Consider the following 17,903-nt stretch of genomic DNA (forward strand, 5'->3'; position numbering starts at 1 on the left):
TTTCATCATCGGGGCCAATGGGCGTGCGTTCTGGAATTGCCGTTTGTGTGTGGACGCGCAGCTTCCCCAGGGGCTGCGAGGAGGCGTCGTCGCTCGATTGAGGGGGGCCTGTTTCATCGGTGCGCGCGCTCTAGATGGCACGTCGCCGTGTGAGAACGATCGCACTCCTTCTTGCGCCTGGTCTGCAACGTTGTCAGTGCTCGCCTCGCATCAGTTATATAGGCAGGTGCTACGTGGTATCCGAAGTAACGAAAAAAACAACTGGGAAAAACAGTCTAGTGAGTTTCTGCGTTGCGGCTGCGTCTAAAGCAAAATTATACAATCATTTGTAGATAAGAAATTGATAGATGTGATTCTCTAAAAATATTTGCCTTTGTACTTGTCCAAGATCATGACACATCACTGCATTGTGCCTTTAATTATGAAAATAACATTAAGGACAAGAATGAAACCTGTATGTTCTTGCCGGTTCGCATGACGCATTCTGGCCATCCACAGAGTCGCATGAAGCATTCAGGGCGGTCATAAAGCTATATGCTTACTTAGACAGTCAGCTTCAATGGTTTCTCTTTAACTTCTTATTTATCATATTGCGTGGGTTTCATTGATGTAGTGCAAGCAAAAATAACGCTGTCCAGAAAACACAAGTAAAAGTAAAACAGTGGAGAAGCAAATACCATAGGAAGAAATGTGGTGGCAATATGTAGGGAAAGAATAAACAACGCATAATAAATTTCGCGTAATATAGAGAACGTTGAGTGCTATTGAACCAACCGTCATGTAACGTTGTACAAATTTCTCATAGCATGTTTACCACTGCAATAAAATCGTGTGTAGTTGTAGTTACACAATTAGATGCCTTCACTTGCACCCTCAAGCCGGGATTAAGTATGCTTTCATACCGTCGCTAACTTTTTGTGAAACTGTACCACCGTCTTTTTCCTGTTTTCACATAGAAGGTTCTTTTTCGGAGTCCCCTAGGGCATAGAGCGTAATTCGGTCTGTCAAGGAATTTTACCTGAAGAGCCGGACATTACTTGCACAACGAATTGCAACGTCCAAGTGGCTAAGTAAATAATATTCAGTGTTAACATTTTATTTCTTGATTTTAGGAAACATTCCGCTTGCGGAAATTGAAACCGAGCAAGAGTGAAATCACGCCTGTTTAGCAGAAATTGCTGTAGATTCTGCAGTCCACAGATATCAGTAAGAGACTGCAATGCCGATGTGATAATGTTGGTGTTAAGCAGTCTTTATCGAATTACAGACCGATTTCAATAACATCATAGTCATGCCAAATCTTAGAACATGTCCTTCATAAACACTCATTGCTTTTCATATAATCTCATAATCTGCTACCTAAAATACAGCGTGGGTTTAGGTGCGGTTTTAGTACGGCAACGCAGTTGAGTTTACGCATGACCTTGTCCTTAACCTTGATGCTGGCAACCAGGTTGACGCTATCTTTCTAGACTTTAAAGCATTTGATGCAGTGTTACATTCTAAACTCCTTGCTAAACTTAACGCTGTGGTAAATAATGCTCAACTAGTTAACTGGATTTCAAGCTTTCTTCCACTTCGTTCCCAGTTCGTCTCTGATAGCTCGACCGAATCTACTGCTATTGATGTGACATTTGAAGTGCCTCAAGGCTCCGTTCTTGGGCCAGTGCTTTTTTTTTTTTAATTTACGTCAATGATTTGCCTGTTAACATCTCTTCTAGCATTCGTCTTTATGCCGATCATTGTGTTTTATATGAAGTTATTAACGCTTCTGATGATCATTCTGGTGAACCAAGAGTAATTTTCTTGGTTTTGCACTTGGTGCAACACCTGGAAAATGAACATTAACTTTGATAAAACCATCCTGATGTCCTTCTGTGAAAAAGCTTCACCTCCACTTTTCCATTACTCCTTCAATACCCGCGCTGTGTCTAGGGTATCTGAGTATAAGTACTTCGGTGCCATTTTTACGCATAACATGTCATTGTCTAGTCACATCGATTACATCTGTAACAAAACACTAAAAAAAATTAGGCTACCAACGTCGCACAAGATGCAACTCTCCAAAAAATTACTAAGCTACTGTTATATAAATGGCTAATCCCTCCTGTTGTTGACTAAGCGCGCGTCGTTTGGGACCCTTACGAGCGGTGTGGGATTAACAGGCTAGAAGCAATTCAGAAGAAAGCTGTAAGAAAAAAGTTGTAAGATTTATATGTTACCGTTATGATCGTTACTTTTCACCCTCTTCCTCACTTCTTTCCCTGAATTTAACTTCACTCGATTCACATCGCCTCATAGCATCGTTAGATTTCTTGCACAGCATCGTCAATTCTTGATTTAGACTTTCAAAAACAACTATACTAACCTCACTGTGTCCGGCAGCGAACCAGACGCACGTCTGATTCACTTCACTAGTTTGCATTTTGTGTTTCTTCTTTCTCTCTCTCTCTCAAAGCCTAACGCCTCCTTAGAAGCAGCCGTCTTCGAAATCTAGTAAAAAATAGACCATCGTCCCAAACAATATCGTCCAGAACTGCGTGACGCCAGCCTTTGGGAAGAAGTTAACTAGAGCGCTAGTGTTTTTTGTGGCACACTTTAGGGCTGGACGCATGGAAGGTGGTGCTAAACTTATAATTTAGGCTAATGAAACACGAATACTGGTAAGCGCAGTTCTATGACCGGAAACATAAGACATCGACACATGGGACAAGCGTGGGACGAGTATTTAGATATGTAGATGACTTTCTCGTGATATAAACTCTAACACCCTTCAGACGAACTCCAATGCTGTTGACATTTCGCTACGAGTATTTATATATGTAGATGACTTTCTCGTGATTTTAAACACAAACACCCTTCCGAGGAACTCTAGTGCTGTTGACATTTTGAGCCTCTTTAGACTACATGGAAAATGCTTAGCTTTTCCTCATGAACTTCCTAACAATGACATCTTGCAGTTTTTAGATATTAACTTTTTTTAGTGCGTTACACCTTTGCTGGAAATATTATCCGTGAGCCCGTAAAGAGCTGTTAGCGTTTGATTCAGCTCATAGCAAGGTTTTAGAACGAGAGATCGCGACTCGATGTCTAAGGTCGTTGCTGACAGTCTTGTGTTCACTTGTCTCAGGATAGCTTTAATTGCCAGATTGAGCGCCTCCAGGCAGCTGGTTTCTCTTGCTCAATCGACAACTGTGCCCGAGGCCCTCCTTCTAAAACCGAAAGGCAGCAAAAAACCTCAGCCGGTTCTACGAGCTAAAAGGCCTGAAGTTTTGTCCTACGTTCACAGGATGTCGCACAAGTTGAAGAATGTGGCTAATAGGTACAATGCACCTATTGTTTCTTTTCTTTTTCGGTGCCACGCAAACTTACTGGGTTGTGCGCACGCATCTCGCGACCTCCAAGGAAACCGACCTGTGGAAAGAAGCATGTCAGGCCCCACGTCACACGCACCGTTAGCGTTGTGTACGAGTTCCCCTTACTTGCGGATAAGTTTATATCGGACAAACCGGCCGATGCGTCAATGATCGGGTACGGGAACACGAGTGATCTGTAGATAACGAAGCTTCATTTCATTTGTGTATGCATTGTAAGTCCTGTCCCTGTAAGCCAAGACTTTTCGTATTCGGATTCTAGGAAGGAGTGGGAATGCTTTGGCCAGGGAAACCATGGAAGCATATCATATTAGAAAGAAAGCGAGCGCCTGTATTAGCGATACGTCTGTCATGCCGCGTAGCAAAGAAAAGCAGTTTTTAGAAAGGATGCTGTAATCATGTGCGCTCTGTGATATTGCGAAACTGTGCCTTGATGGCCAGTGCGCTTGTTCGATCTTATTCTCGTGGTTATATAAGTAGGCGAAATGTTCTCAATTATACACATTAGTTGCGAGTCTAGCGCTTATTACTTATGTCGGTGTCTTCTTTGTCCTGTCAAAAAAGTGTGTTTAGGAGTATTAATTTATTACTGTGAACCAACTGGCACACTAACGAATTTAATTTATCAAACATGGCTTCACTAAAGCCAGGCTTCAGCTTTGTATTTCCAATAAGTGCCCCAAAGTGAACAATTAAAAAGTTAATGAATGAATCTTTGTGAGCTAGTCACCAGTGTGTGGTCATTCCTTGCGCATGGATATTTCTGCGTCTTGCTAAAGTATATCCGAAAAGATGAAACAACGCTGGCTTGTTACAGGTGAACATTAAAACACGGCTCAAGCTAAAGATAACAATAAACAAAACAGGTGATATAACATAAGAAACTAGGCATTCTCTTCTACGTTTCTGTCTCGCTGATATTTTTACTAGTGCACCTGGGACAATAATTTGAAGCCGTCAAATACGAGCAGTAATAAAAAAAAGATACAAACATCAAAACAGTTGGCAGTGCAGCATGCATAATGTTAGCAAAAAAGAATTGGCATACACGCTATCGGAGATGCTGAGGTCGCTGTGCTGCCTTGAACTGAGGTAGGATTTTGTCGTCGCCCAGATAGTAGTAATGATGGCAGGCAAACCTGAAAAGCAAGGGTAAACAACGGCCACATCGTGAAGTAATTTTGTTTCTTATTAGCTCTCGAAGGGCAGAACAACACACTAAAATCTAAAAGCACCGAGGCGCATTTTTTTGCACTGAGCGATATTTTCTTGCCATTTATTTATTTGACAAATCTACACCACCATGAAGGCACTATTGCATGGGGGACATATTTGCTATACAAAAATACAGAACAAAAGTAATACGTGTGCAGAATCGCATGACTACAAGAAAGAAAAGAAAGACTAGCAAAGCACTGAACCAATATTTTTTACTTAGAAACTAAACGCTGCGTAGGACTGGCAACGTTAAATGCTGCGCGAGAGCTTGCTCTATTGATAAATTGTATCGGGGAAAAAGGACTTCAAAGCATCAGTAAGACATCTCATTTCTTGGTTCTTAACAGCGTGCCTAAATCGGTTAAACGTAACATAGGGTGCAGAAAGTGTACGTGCTGGAAACACACTAAACGCGCTAATATACGGAACTCATTGCAGCGGGTGGTGCAATTTATGTCTGTGTATGTTCAAGCGTATCTACGACTGTATTCGGACTTCATTAGCCCTGTTATGCGAATCCCGCTGCACATGCTGCAAACATGTGACGTTTTTACGCTTACTATTGCTAATATTATGTGAAAACAGTAGCCGTCGACAACATATGGCTACTAGAAATGTTTCTTTACGTTAATTTGAACTGAGCAACGAAAACAGTGCAAGCTCAAGTAAAACTGACATCATGTGCAGGAGCACTCACCCCAGCCGATGAACGCGTAGACGTGTATCCGCACAACTTCTACGGAGAACGTCTTCACGACTAGGATGTAGAGGTAGAGCCCCTCAACGAACATCCAAAAGAAGTTGGTCCCCATCAAATACGTGAGCACAATGTAGAGACCACAAGCTGCCTGCGTTCGATTGGGAAAAAATATATATATTCCATTTTATATATATTTTATTGCGAAATACAGCACTCTAGTTAAGTGCTAGCTCTAAGAAGGCTTATTATCACACTCGGCTATTATAACTTTATCTTTCTCACATATTTATCACTGCTATGGCCAAACGCATTTCCACATTGCAAATTGCAAGAAGTTGTGAACATATATATCTGACCATGTAGAGTACATATGCAGAAAAATACTACGAAATAAATTTTTGTCATAAACTAATTACGAAACTAATCAACATAACGTTCGCTTTGTTAACCTGTCGGCAGCTGAAACTTCCCTCTCGCATATCTAAAACGAAACAATAGGCTATTCAACAAGTTTCCCGCACTTCTGTCAGCATTTCGAAGCATCAAACTAAACGTAGCATATATGATACATTGGTAATTACAGAGATAATTACATTGCTTTAGTCATTCATACTTCGCATTTTTCGCCCCGCTGATGGCAAATTTCTGGGTTCACAGCGACTCATTCTTGTCGCAAGATTCCTCTAAAGAGCAAAACAAAGATGTCATACCACTGCACACCTACAGAGGTATGTGCCTTATTAAAGTGAGGGCCTGTATTTGTATACAAACAAGATCTGCACAACTACGACAGCCATAATAACTTAGCGAAGGCAGCAGGTCAATGGCAAACAGCTCTTGCGAATAAAAGCTGCGCTTGATACAGAAACTTAACGTGGGGTCTCTGTGGCTGCGTGTTCTCGTTTAACTACTTTACGTTTCACTCGTTTTCATGGGAATCAGACATCCACTGACTCCATAGTGAATGTATGGAGCCTGCATTCACGAGTGTATAATGAATCTTTCTTGCGTCATGTACAGATCCAATTCACGTCAAGTGGAGGAGGCCTTCTATTGTATGTAATGAACAGGTTTCCTCGATGCGACAAGCATAGAGCTTCCTACAATAATTACTGCAGAACACTAGACGAAGGATGTGTGTAGTACATCGACTTGTCATAACTTCGTCCTTATACTTTCTAATTACCTTGCACATTTCTCAGTTTATCATTCTCAAACACGTATTGCGTTATAAATGTAATAAACCACAGTGTAATAAACCACAGATACTAGCTACTCTGTTCCCTTTAGAAAACTGTGATTGCTTGAAAATTTCTAAAAATAAAATGTCACAAAGAATGCCCCAAGAACTTCTAAGGACAAAAGCACGAAATGTGTACAAGTCAATGCACTACCTACACTCTTAAGTTTTCTGAGCGATCACTGCGCAAGCGTTCCCTGCGGCGATTTTTTGTACGACACGCTATTACATAAATTAAACGAAGGTGGCGATCACCTGAGGCACGTGATATGTTCTGCCCTTCGTATTGGTCACAAGTCACACCGTAACAACGTCCCCGAATGCTGAGCGTACTTGACAAGTTTACCGTAATAAGGATATACACGGTGAGAGGGACTTGAGACAAGCGGCAGCATACGAGAAAAATGTTCGTTTCTTGACTATTGTGTAGACGATTAGTGTGCAACAAGAAAGAGTGGCCAATAGGGCTGAGCGAACGAGGTTTTTGGCAGGACGATGATGATGCGACTTGCGACTTGGCTAATTGACGCGCGAGTCAATAATTCGTTACACATTCACAAGGAAGACTCATGTTGAACGCATCATACGCCTCGAATCCGCGCTTTAAATAGCGTGCATTTGAATGCGGTTACATAAAGATGTTTAGAACAGTTGACGAATTGAGCCATGTATTACGTTTTTAGGAAGTCCCAAGTGACACCTAAAAATAATACTAAAAAACGTCTGACGATTGCAATACTTCCTAATGCGAAATTTGACCATCTGTATACGTGTTTTCATTTCGCGATACATTGAGGCTAAGAATATGAAAATCAAATCACCGCGCCGACTGGCAGTGGGGCATTGCCGTCGGCGCCTTTGCTGAGGCAGTGGCATTAGGAGAATGCTGAGCGGCGTCGGAGCCCGCTGTGGAAGAAGACGCCGACGACGAACGCGTGAGCAATTGCACGAGCGCGTTCGCGAGGCTACGGTGAGGGACGGCGGCGCTCAAGCCAGAAACGGGCGCCAAAGATCTGCGCTCCAAAAATGTAGTGCAAGGTATGACGCTTTCGCCTGCCATGCTTACAGGGCTGTGGCATGAACTTAAAGCAGCATATATTAATGCTTATGGTCGACCTTTCGTTTGTTGCTTTAACAAACCTGCAGGTATTTGCGTGTGATTAGGTGTATGGAGGCGTACGGCGCGTGAGCTATACCGTTTTGAGGAGAACTTTATCTTCAGAGCGGCCAAGCTACGCTGCCAAGCCAAATACGCCACAAACACAAATACTACTTGGAAATAAATGGAAGGCATGCATCACATTTACACCTCCTCAGCGAACGAAATGTTTGCAATAATTTCGCGCTTACTTACGCTTTGGAAATTTGGCAAAGGCACCGACTGAAGCGTAGCGGTGATGATCCAAATTATAGAAATGAGAAAATACGTAACCATAAGATTCACGTGTATCGTGTTTCTGAGGCAGCTGAGGTCCCTGAAAGAAACAACATTTACGTTTTGTTACTTGAGAAACATCACCACTAGCGCATAAATAACCGTTCTCGTAAATAAGAAATAAGTTATCTTCAACAACGTATGACTCATAAAATTGGTGCGTTCCTGTCAAGATTTAAAACAGCCCCGCTGCATCGTTTCTGAAAAATGCAAAATTTTAAAATGAGGATTACCAAGCAAACCTTTCGAACCAATTTGTTTGAATGCGTAAAAGAGTTTGGAGTTCGTACTGCGACTATGTTACATCATGAAACTTCACGCTAGAAGCGTAGGCATTGAAATAAAATTTAAAAAGAAATGTGTTATTTCTTGCCTTCGGCTCAAAACCCCAACTTCCCGGGGGTGATAGGGCGCAACATCACCACTCAGCAACAGCATCACGTTCCTCGCAGTACAAAGCAAAACAACACTGTTGGTTACCAGGCTAGTCTGCTAGTTCATGAATTGATTTTCGAAATCTCACCACTATCTCGAACAAAAAACAAAAAAAAAAAAGAACTCCCGCACTAACTCGAGAGTTCAAGCGTTACTGGGCGTTGAAGTGAAGGCCCATCGTCAGCACTGGTTCTGCAAGCGTTCGGCCAATCGTATGACTCGGTTTGACAGGGGATGGGAAGAGCTGCATGGCATTGTAGCCGCTTAGCGTAGACGTTGCCTTGAGGCTGGGGATCAAGCTGGATTTTATTTTCAATGCGCCTCGTATGACCGGATATATTGGTGATCCTTTCGCCTCACATTTATGTCCCTCCTACTGAGACGTGAGCTGCGTTGCTGTGGCCACTTGCGAGAAATATGGGGAGGGGAGGGGGCAACGTTGCTTTGTTCCGTATGGTTCTGAGTATTCGTGTACACATTGTCTCTGTAAACGGTATGTCAAACCACGCGATTGAGGAAGTCGTTGTATTGCGAAAGCCATTCACTTATGAACCTTGAAAAGGCACTCTTTCCTTCTCAGTTATAACATCTTTCTGTTTATTACCGCAGGTCCTGCTTAGTCATTACGTTGAAAAAACATTCAGCGAATGGCTGTAATGTTATCAGTCGGTGAGACGATGCAAAAAATCTGGCGGGGGTGTTGAGGACTTGAAACAAAAGCCACGCGCTCGTTTAGCGAAATTGTCGCTGCTGGGTGTAGGGAAGAATAACTTGTTTAAAGCATTCCTGCTGCAGTTTTCAAGCTAGTAGGCATGATATACCATGCTCAAAAAAGTGCTGCACCCCAGTGAGTAAAAATAATGACTAGTTTTAAGTAAGTTTATTAAGGCCGCCTTCAATGCACTACAGACGGAGCATCACCACCAGGGAGTCGCCAAGAAATTCACCAAGCATAACATATCCTTGGTCTTACAAAAACACAGATCTCAAGCAATTTGCCTCTACTAGGCGTAAAGCAAATTGCTTGTTATTGCTCCATTGATTGACAGTATGGGCTCCTAGGTATTTGACAGACGTCACTCTAGGAATTTTCTTCCTGAGTTTTTTAGAGCGAAGGAGGATACTGAAAGTTCAGAAGGAAAATTTGAGCAGCTCAAGAATGCGTATAAAACTTCTTACTTGAAGTAGAAGAATATCCACAGGGCGAGGGTAAGTGCACAAAGTGACAGCCCGTAGCCGATATAGTATAACAACGTCTCATCAACCTGAAGAAGAACACAAAAGCAAAAACATGCCGTTGAGCACCAGTACGACGCCGACATACATTTTTTTGCAAAGAACTGAAACCATCGGAGCCGCATATTTTAAGCAATTAAAGGGGCGGTTGTCATTCATTTGCCGAGTGCACATGCTGGCTCGCTTCTCTCGCGTGAAATATTCAATCAGCAAAGCGGCACATCTAAGAGAGGAACATTAAAGCCTTAGTACATAGTAACAGATTACAACACCGTAATCAGCTAACGTCAGCCAAGCTGTTCAACGAAATATATATATATATATATAACAAGCACGTTACACTTATAAGACCTATGATGTGGTATATATATATTGCGCATAATCGGCAAGGTTGGGCCATTTCTACGTTCGTAACCTACGATGTTGACCTCCGCGTAAACCTGTATTCAGGGTGTCATACCCTGCGCAAGCGTCTGTATGTGCTGTACCGCTCCACGCGAAGGCCCTCAAATTATTCGTCAGGTGCGTAAGTGTGGCACGTGGCCTGCACTGGCAAGGACGTGCGCCAGGCCCTCGTGCACGGCTCCTGTAGGGACTTCTCGTTTAAACTTTCAAAGCGCTTGTACGCGTAGGCTCCCACAGCTCTGTATACTTCCGTGCAACCTAAGCGTACTTGCTACAATACAAAACATTGAACACTCCTCCGTCTGTGCTGCTGAGCAATCTTCAACAGCTTTGTGCGCAACGGTTCCCAAAAAGGCTGAGCATAAAGCCGGTGCAAGACCCGCAAGTTTGTTCCCGAATTCGCTTCTACTACGGTACCCTGCTGTTTTCTGTAATGCTCTTCTACTGTCTTGTAAGTTGTGCTTTTTTTTTCTTCTTCCTATTCAAGTGGGCCGTCATAATAATATTTTCAGGAAATGCGAGCTAAGCTGCTCCTCACTCAGTTTATTTTTCTTATGGGCGTTCACTTTCTCATAGTACAAAAATGCCTCGAACGTCGTATCTCGACCAAATATCAGGAAAGGGAACTGCTGAATATCAGCTCACCTGCGTATCAGCCGTCGCGCCTTCCAACACGGGCCGACAGTTGGAATAGTCGGAACGTAGGGCCCAGGATCCATTTTGCCAGCACTGCCGCGTGACGTTTTCTGTAATCCAAAACATTACTGTGAGCATTTATATGAGCGACGCCGTCTTCCTCATCTGTAAATAACCAGCACCATCGCTTCGCATCATCACTGAAAACGTGGAGTGAAATCATTCCCTCTCAATAAATATATATATATATATATATATATATATATGTGTGTGTGTGTGTGTGTGTGTGTGTGTGTGTGTGTGTGTGTGTGTGTGTGTGTGTGTGTGTGTGTGTGTGTGTGTGTGTGTGTGTGTGTGTGTGTGTGTGTGTGTGTGTGTGTGTGTGTGTGTGTGTGTGTGTGTGTGTGTGTGTGAGACGCCACAACTTGGCGCTTATCTTTCCCTTATGTATCCAACAGTTTCGGTTGGCGAACCGACCTTTTCCAGGGCTATATTTATACAGATTATATGACAGCCAGAAAGAATAACAGCGCTTCCAAGTTTCCTCCCGTGCGCCGTTGAGTACGGAGCGTCGGATATCCCTTGCATTTGACACCATTTCTTCTAGACTCAGCGCGACGCACTGGCTATATCAAGGGTAGCAGCCGCATGGCGTCGTTGAGGGCCGTGTTCAAAATGCGCAGACCACGCGCGATCGCTGCGTGCGCATAAGAAGCAGCATTGAGACACGCTAGTGAAAACGTATGAAAATAGATATTTGAACACCTAAACCCCAGTTGCATAAGCTATCAGCACCAAAGTAGATAAATAGGAATCAACAACAAGTGGAATTATGCTGCAGCCGGCATGCTGGATAGGTCACGCTCTCTTAGACGGGTTTAGTCTTATTTTTTTTTTGCATAAGAATTCAAGCGCTAACGCCAAACTTTCGCCTCGATGTTCGAGACAGTGGTCGCATAGCGTCACCATAGATAGCCGTGGTTGCCCTTCCTGCGCATTTGTTATTCTCAACAGATGATCGATTAACAGTACGAATATGAGCAAGTGGTGGCATCAACGTTCATTCATTCGTCCAGTACATGCTACGCGGCGCCAGAGGACTGCCCCACTGCAAACACCAATGAACATTGCATCTTCGCCTTCGCTGGTGAAGAGCTCAAATTTGTCACCATGCACCTGAAGCACCAAGTGCTGAGCAATGCCAAGTACAGTGAGCAGTGATTGAAACGTGATTCTCGGAACGCGCGGCCCCCGGCCCTTTCTGCGCCACCGGTGAGCGATTAGTGCGTCACTGAGTAGCCGAATCCACTCAAAATGCATCACAAATATTCTCGTTTTAAATTAATCGAAATATTCATCTGCTCTGCGTCCCCAAGCGTTCACCGTTGGCATAAGAAGCACCGCTAGCCTTGCGTATCTGAAGCCGCATAAAAATGCCACAGAGGCTGAAGATTGCGTTTCAAAGTATTTCTTGAAACGCAATAATCAGCCTTCGTTTCGTTAATTTCGTCGTCATCAATGTCTCTGCTAGCTTTTTCTATACAAACTCTAGCTGTTTCACAAATAAATCAACCAAAGAGGGCAGGTGCAATTATTTATAATACGGTGTCATATTTGCAGTTAGCTTTGGCTTAGCACAGCGCCGAGCACTGTGTAACATCGGGGATTTTTAATGATTCGTCTCTTCAATTCGTCTCCCATTCCTGCATTAGTTCAGGGAGTATAGCACTTTTGTCCTCAATTTTACAGTGCAACGCGTGCCGCCACCACCATTCTGTTCGTTTTGACTTCGTGCAAAGCAAGCTCTGCACCAGTGCAAGGTTCCCACGCGCTCGCTACATTGAAAGCGCAGGCATCATGCAAGTTCTCGGTATAGCAGACTACATGGCGCAGCGCTAGTTGGATACTGGTGTGCGGACTCAAAATATTTGCACCACTTTGATTAGAAGAGTTCCAATAGCTTACATAAAAATGATGAGTACAGGTTCAATTCCCTACTTGTCGTAAGGACGGGATTACTGAAGTCACGTGACGCGTTAAATTTATTTCGGTCGCATGTGTTTCTCTTGGAATGCGTCCTCTGATGAAAGTACAGCGCCCACGCCCTCAATTCTGTTATCACGACGTAGTACTCTCGCGACAGCGATAATTAGGATCACAAAAATAGCATACCCTCCATTTCGGCACGTGCGAACATCAGGTCAAAATGATTCACAACTGTCCTGCACTAATGTGCTGCCAGATTACGCAGAGGCCAAATATTCAGCACAGCATACACGAAAACAAAATTTTTTTTTTCGTATCATAACGAGCAGCACGAAATCATAGAGTACCCGTAGTACAGTGTGACGACGACAGCACAGGGGACACCCCACGGCAAACTGTGGCGTGTCGTGCGTTGTGCAGGCAGTAGGAGCCAGCAGACGCTACGAGCCTGCCACACCATATAGGGTAGCCTCTAAAGATTGCTGCAGGGACAACTCTCGCGCTACGATTATTTAGCCGCCATGGGAGTGGCGGTTTGTGCATGGATTCGTTTGAGCTTCGTGCTCTTGTATTCAGACGTTCTTGTCACTTTCCTTAGTAAGCTTTTTCTGCCTTCATTACCCTGAATTTCAAACCAATTGATATATATATTTTTTTCTAAATGCAGAAGATTCTGAGACCACGCATAATTGCTACTAAATACGGTGGCTTAGCCTGTCGAGGTGGCAAAATCGAAACGCGCCACGCATCTCAACGCGCCGACTTGCCCGCGAGAAACATCCATAAGGGTAATTCTATGTCGCTTGTACTTCCATGCGTCCGTGGCACGATGGTTTCAATGTCGGGCTTGTGTACTAGTGGTCCTGCGTTAGAATTTTATTGATGAATATTTAAGTATTTGTAACGCAGCACTTTGTTGAAAATGATGAATTTACAATGCCACGAAACCGCTCGAAGCCACAAGGACAAAGTTTAGACAAATCCACGTACTATACCCATCATTTCCACAGTGGCCGAACCGCCCCGCTTGCAGCTTCCGCAGACACTAGCGTCAGAGTTCCCTCTGGTGATTACTGTGTGAATCCGCATATGCGACACAGTGCGCCGCCAGGGCTGAGCAGACAATGCTTCTACTTTTAAATTCATTTTCGAACTAAACCTGGGGCACTCGTGCGCGCAGCCAGTGCCCTCGAACTTTCACTTTCTGCATTGGCACAGCACTCTGCTGCACTCCCCACGGTACCGCAACGGAACTAGTGCAGCAAATGCGGCCACATGGAAGAGACACACTGCCACACGGCTGTCAACCGCACCGAATTGCGAGAAGCAACCATGTCGGCCACAGTATGCGCGTACCTCCCACCTCCCATTGGAGAGTAGCGCTCTCCAATGGGAGCGTCGAACGTTTGCAACGCTGTTCGATTGAGGACTTCACGGGCCCTCTATCGCGCACCGCCACAGATAGGCAGGCCAGGGATTTACACATATTTGCTATCATCGCTATTTGCATTCTAAATGGAAGCCTTTCTTGCGATCCACTCCGAGATTTGACGAGTCATTGTGGTGATGGTCATCGTTAGTTGTCTCCGGGGGGACAAGCTGTCGCTACCATATCCTCTATAGCCTAACAAAAAAACAAGCAACCAGAAGCCGAAAATGTCGCGCCATTCACCATTTAAAGCAAAATCGAAGGCTTGTGAACATGGTGAAGACCTAAACAGGCCCCAGCTAGCAATCTTATATAGTCAAAATAGGGAGAAATGATGGTCGTGATAAAAAGCGGCTGTCTTACATAGAAAACGTTTCGCTCATGACTCCTGCCGCATGAAATTCTGCTGCGGCATTCACTATAATGACAGAGTTTTTCTTCGTATTGTTTTTTTCTGCAGGACGCTCTACATTACGAACTGCTTAGTGAATGTGCCCTCCCCCCCCCTCCCTCGTCTCCTCATGGGTTTGCATTCATAGCACACTTCACTTGAAATCAAACAACTGGCAAGGTGGTGCGAGCAGTTTCGCGACAAAAGAAAATATTGTTTAATAAAGTAACCTGTCCAGTCTTTTATGCTTCCATCCGGTTGGCTACCCTACGCTGGGGAGAGAGGGGAGGGGGAGGTAAAGTGGTAACAAAGTAGAGATAAGGAAAGGAAGGAGCATAGACACACAATCACAATCGGTCACTGTCACCGAATACTGTCATCGCAGAGCACAGTGACACTTGAAGCACTGTCAACATCTGTTCCGGCTACAGTCGCCTGTCCAATTCTGTCGCCCTCAAGAACCGCAACAGTGCACTCGTCGCCCTCTGCTGCGAAGGCTTATGATGGCGGTATTTTAAAATAAGTTCCTCTGTGAGAGGTCTTTGGTCAAAGCGCGCTATCGCGGTTGCGAGTGATTGTCTCTGTAAATTATATCGAGGACAGTCACAAAGAAGGTGTTGAAAAGTCTCCTCGTCACCACAGTCCTCACACGAGGCGTCGTCGGCCCATCCAATTCGGTAAGCGAAAGACTTGGTGAAAGCCACCCCTAGCCATAGTCGACAAAGCAGGGTAGCTTCGCGACGGCAGAGTCCAGGTGGAATACAAAGGCGTAGAGAGGAGTCAAGATTGTGGAGTCGGTAGTCGTGAAAACTCCCAGCGTTCCACAAGGAGAACGTGATGTCACGGCTGATCATTCGAAGTTTTCGAGCGGCATCTGTCCTTGATAACGGTATCGGCTCCTCTTCGTCCCCTTGAAGAGCCGACCGAGCAGCGTTATCAGCGTGTTCGTTCCCTATGACTCCGCAGTGACTTGGAAGCCACTGAAATGTCACGTGGTGTCCTTTCTCAGTTAAGGTATGAATGAGTTCTCTAATCTCAAATACCAGTTGTTCGTGTGGTCCGCGCCGCAGGGCCGATAGCAGAGATTGCAGTGCAGCCTTCGAGTCACTGAATTTTGACCATCTTCGAGGTTGTTCTTGGCTGACGAGACGAAGTGCAGCGCGAAGGGCTGCACGTTCCGCGGCCATCGGTGTCGTTGGGTGACATGTCTTGAAACTGATGGTGGTGGCTTTCGCTGGGAAGACCACGGCTCCAGAGGAACACTGGAGAGTTGCCGATCCATCAGTATAAATATGTACGTGTTCGGCGTACCTCTCGTGCAAAAGGAGCAGAGTTAGTTGTTTAAGAGCAGGTGATGACAGTTCAGATTTTTTCCTGATTCCTGGTACGGTGAGGTGTACTGCGGGTCGAGCCAAGCACCATGGAGGAATCGAAGGCTTAGTTGCGGGGGTGAAGCCTGATGGGAGGCAGGTATAATGCTTCGAAATCGTAGTACAAAATGCTGCCTGCGGCCTTTCTGACGGTAGTGTTGCCAGATGGTGGGAACAGGCACGGGCAACGTGCCTAATGTGCACTCTCAACACCTCTACCGCAATGTGTGTTTGTATAGGTTGGTCCCGAGCAATCGCAATAGTCGCTGCTGTCGACGTGCATTTTGGCAAACCAAGACAAACCCTGAGAGCCCGAGCTTGAATAGCCTGTAGAGCACGAAGATTTGTCTGGCAGGTGTTGGTCAGCAAGGGCAAACTGTATCTCAAGAAGCCCAGAAAAAGAGCCCTGTACAATTCCAACATTGCATGCACTGACATTCCCCAAGTCTTTCCTCCCAGAAACTTGAAAAGTTGGGAGATTGCTGTCAGACGCTTTTTCAAGTAGGTCACGTGCGGGCTCCAGGACAGATCTCTATCAATGATTATGCCAAGAAATTTGTGAGTCTTCTTATAAGAAATTATCTGGCCATTTATTGATATGACGTAGGGTGTCATTGGTTTGCGAGTGAACGCCAGCAGTGCACATTTGTCTGACGAGATTTCAAGACCTTTGTTGCGGAGGTATATAGCTGTTAGAGTAGCTGCTTTGTGAAGTCTTTCACGTATCTGAGGACGTGTCACACCTGAGGTCCATATACATATGTCGTCGGCGTACATTGATATCTTTATCGCTGCTGGCAGATGATCAACGAGACCAATGAGTGTGAGGTTGAATAGGGTAGGGCTTAGTACACCGCCTTGAGGAACACCTCGGTACGTGTAGTGTAGTGCGGTTTTGCCATCACCGGTACAGACAAAGAACGATCTCATAAAAAGGTAATGAGAGATCCATTGGAAAACTCGACCACCTAGGCCAACCATCTCAAGAGCATCTCAAGAGCGTTCCTGACAACTATCATTCCCTGGAATTCTAGAAGGCGTTTAATGATGCCATCCACTGCTTTACCGCATGAACTCAATGAAATATATTCAGTGAATGTATTTCAAAAAGTTTCGAAATATTGTGTGTGGTAGCCTCTTTGAATTCAACGTTTCGTCATTTGCCTGGCGCTGTTGTCACCTATACAAGTGTGATCCCAGTAAGCTGGCACATATAGATATATTTAAAATATTGTTTGTCTTCTTTACAGTTCCTGCTTTTGGGGCGATAACCATTCTATACAACATAAAGGCGAATAAAGAAAGATCCCCAGGGTTGCCTCTGCGACCACTTGGTGCCATGAAGTCTCCGATGCGCTTCCTGTGAGGCCGTGCCTAGTAGCATAGTCCATGTGCAATTCCTCAACAGCATTTGTCATTGTAAAGTACTCTGCGCAGATAATGAAAACAGTCATGCCAGTGTGTGCCGCTCGATACGTAATACCACCATATGTGTCTTATTTCATTCATTCTTAATAACATCCCCGCGATCATCTTTTCATCGACCGATACGCAGTGCCTGAAGCCGCATATAATAGTTGAGCGTTATGTAGCTTCAGCATCTGTCTCCTCAGTGAACGAGTGGCTGTCATAAACACATCATTGGATGACAAAATAAATACGAAAACTCCAAAACGTAGTCCCCAAGATCGGAGCTGAAGGGGCCCCGGAGAGCGTTGCTGAAGTGAGATGTTTTTCCGACAGTCAAGAGGTCCATTCAGGCCTTGAGTGCTGTTGTAGAAACATTTTCATGAGCCACACATCGGAATCATTAATCCGCAAGCGTACGTGTTCTTTCAGTGCCTCTACGATCCTGCCATTCCCTCGGGCAACTGTAAAAATTCAGCTCGCGGTTTAGGGGAGAAACGAAGGTTCAGAAATGGTTCGGGATTTCGCGGTAACTCATCTGCATAAAGCTAGCTGGTGTGTTGATTTTCTGGATTTTTTTTGTTTGGTTTGTTTTCGGAATCATGTGCGCAGGAGAAATGTAACGTGCCCTAACAGTTCTT

At 44.6% G+C, this 17,903-nt stretch overlaps 1 protein-coding gene across 1 annotated transcript in view; it reads right to left on the bottom strand.

The window, feature by feature from the left end:
• LOC126540436 (diuretic hormone receptor-like) overlaps positions 1-17,903 on the bottom strand; it is a 194,299-nt gene that overhangs the window by 32,319 nt on the left and 144,077 nt on the right. Inside the window, exons 5-9 of the mRNA XM_050187252.2 lie at positions 10,689-10,789; positions 9,582-9,667; positions 7,887-8,007; positions 5,290-5,440; positions 4,423-4,513 (exon numbers count right to left, since the gene is read on the bottom strand). Of these exons, the coding sequence (XP_050043209.1) occupies positions 4,423-4,513; positions 5,290-5,440; positions 7,887-8,007; positions 9,582-9,667; positions 10,689-10,789 (550 nt within the window). The remainder of the gene's footprint in view (positions 1-4,422; positions 4,514-5,289; positions 5,441-7,886; positions 8,008-9,581; positions 9,668-10,688; positions 10,790-17,903) is intronic.

Source organism: Dermacentor andersoni, chromosome 2 (assembly GCF_023375885.2).
Source record: "Dermacentor andersoni chromosome 2, qqDerAnde1_hic_scaffold, whole genome shotgun sequence".
In the NCBI taxonomy this organism is placed as follows: Eukaryota; Metazoa; Arthropoda; class Arachnida; order Ixodida; family Ixodidae; genus Dermacentor; species Dermacentor andersoni.